General features: G+C 40.5%; 1 protein-coding gene across 1 annotated transcript in view; it reads right to left on the bottom strand.

Annotated features, from left to right (window-relative positions):
- Positions 1 to 1,412: 1,412 nt before the first annotated feature.
- LOC144976544 (uncharacterized) overlaps positions 1,413 to 1,523 on the bottom strand; it is a 15,755-nt gene continuing 15,644 nt past the window's right edge. The window contains exon 4 of the mRNA XM_078920839.1: positions 1,413 to 1,523. This exon is cut by the window's right edge and continues 63 nt beyond it. Coding sequence (XP_078776965.1) covers positions 1,413 to 1,523 — 111 coding nt within the window.

The raw sequence follows: 1,523 nt of genomic DNA, 5'->3' as shown, positions 1-1,523 counted from the left end.
TAGTAATAATAATAGTAATAATAATAGTGATAATAATAATAATAATAATAATAATAATAATAATAATAATAATAATAATAATAATAATAATAATAATAATAATAATAATTTTAATGTAGAATGGAAACATTTGTGTGATTGTATTGTGGGACCTTCTTTCTGTGATAGTAGTAGCGTATGGCTACATCTCCACACTGGGAGTCTCCAGCCAGTGTTTAAATTCGTCACTGCAGTTGAGGACAGCCTCGAAACATCCCGCCAATCTCGTGACAGGGCACAGACTATGTGGTCTGCTGTCTCTGTCGCTCTCTGAAGGTGGGGACAGTCGGCTGACTCCCTCAGACCTCCTCGATGCATGTTTGCAGCAGTCCTGCCGTGGCCTGTCAGTAATCGGTTTGAGGCGACCCACTGTTTTCCTGAAGACTGTCATAAATTCCGTTGGGTCTTTGATTACCTCACCTTCTTCGGGCATGTTATTTGTCCAATATTCCTTCCAGGCCTCCCCAATATCGACGTTTTTTCAGTTCTGATTGGTAGAAGGGCTTTCTGAATTTGAGTTGTGATGTTCTGGGAGCTTCATTTATGATGTTTTTAATGGGGTAATTAGGGTGAGGTCTTGCAGTTTGTGGACTCTTTTTGGGTTGCCTCTTCTCGCCTGAGTTCTGGTGGTGCGATTGCGCTTATAGTTGGAAGCCAAGGGATTGGTGTTGATTTGAGGCATTCTGCTATTATGCGCATGGAATATGATTTCGAGAATTTTTGTGTGGGGCGTCTTGTCCATACAGGGGCACGCTATAGCAGTGCTAATGCTGACGTTCTTAGGACATGTTGTGTTGGTCCCCAGGTGGTCCCCGCTAATTTTCTAAGTAAGCAGTTTCTTTTTGAATTTTTTGTTTTGCTGTTCCTTCAATACTTTTTTGTAGTTAAGCAGTCTGTCGAGGGTGATACCTAGGTATTTTGGATTTCTGTCCACTGGCAGGATATTTCCATCAACCAAAATGTTAAGGGTTTTGGTGGCCTGTCTGTTGTTCAAATGAAATGTAGTGGACACACATTTTGTTGTGTTCATCTTCAAATACCATTGGTCGAAATATTCCTTGAGCTTTGATGTTTCCTCACTGAGTGTCTTTTCTATTTATGTCCAGTCCTTTGATTGATGGGTTACTACCCAGTCGTCTGAATAGCTCAGTTAAAGTGATTGGCTGGCAGGCATGTCACTGATGTAGATGTTGAACAGTGTTGGTGCAATGATTGATCATTGCGGTACACCAATCTTTCTTGTTTTGCTTATCTTCCCTCCTAGAAAAACATGGAATTTTCTAGGTCCGATCATCCTTGAAAAGTGTTTGAGTTTTCTTTCACTGTATTATTCTAGCCATTTTCAACATTAATCCCCCAATCCAGACTGTATCCTAGGCCACAGAGAGGTCAATTAGGAAGGCCCCAGTTTTCAGTGTATTTTCAAATTCCGATTCTATAAAGGATGTAAGTGCCAAAACTTGTTCAGATGTTCCTCTTTGTGG

This window comes from Berghia stephanieae, chromosome 7 (genome assembly GCF_034508935.2).
Source record: "Berghia stephanieae isolate SIO BIC M18660-M18661 chromosome 7, UCSD_Bste_1.3, whole genome shotgun sequence".
NCBI lineage: Eukaryota > Metazoa > Mollusca > Gastropoda > Nudibranchia > Aeolidiidae > Berghia > Berghia stephanieae.
Note: the sequence above shows the minus strand (reverse complement) of the source record. Positions and strands in the feature narration are given on the sequence as shown.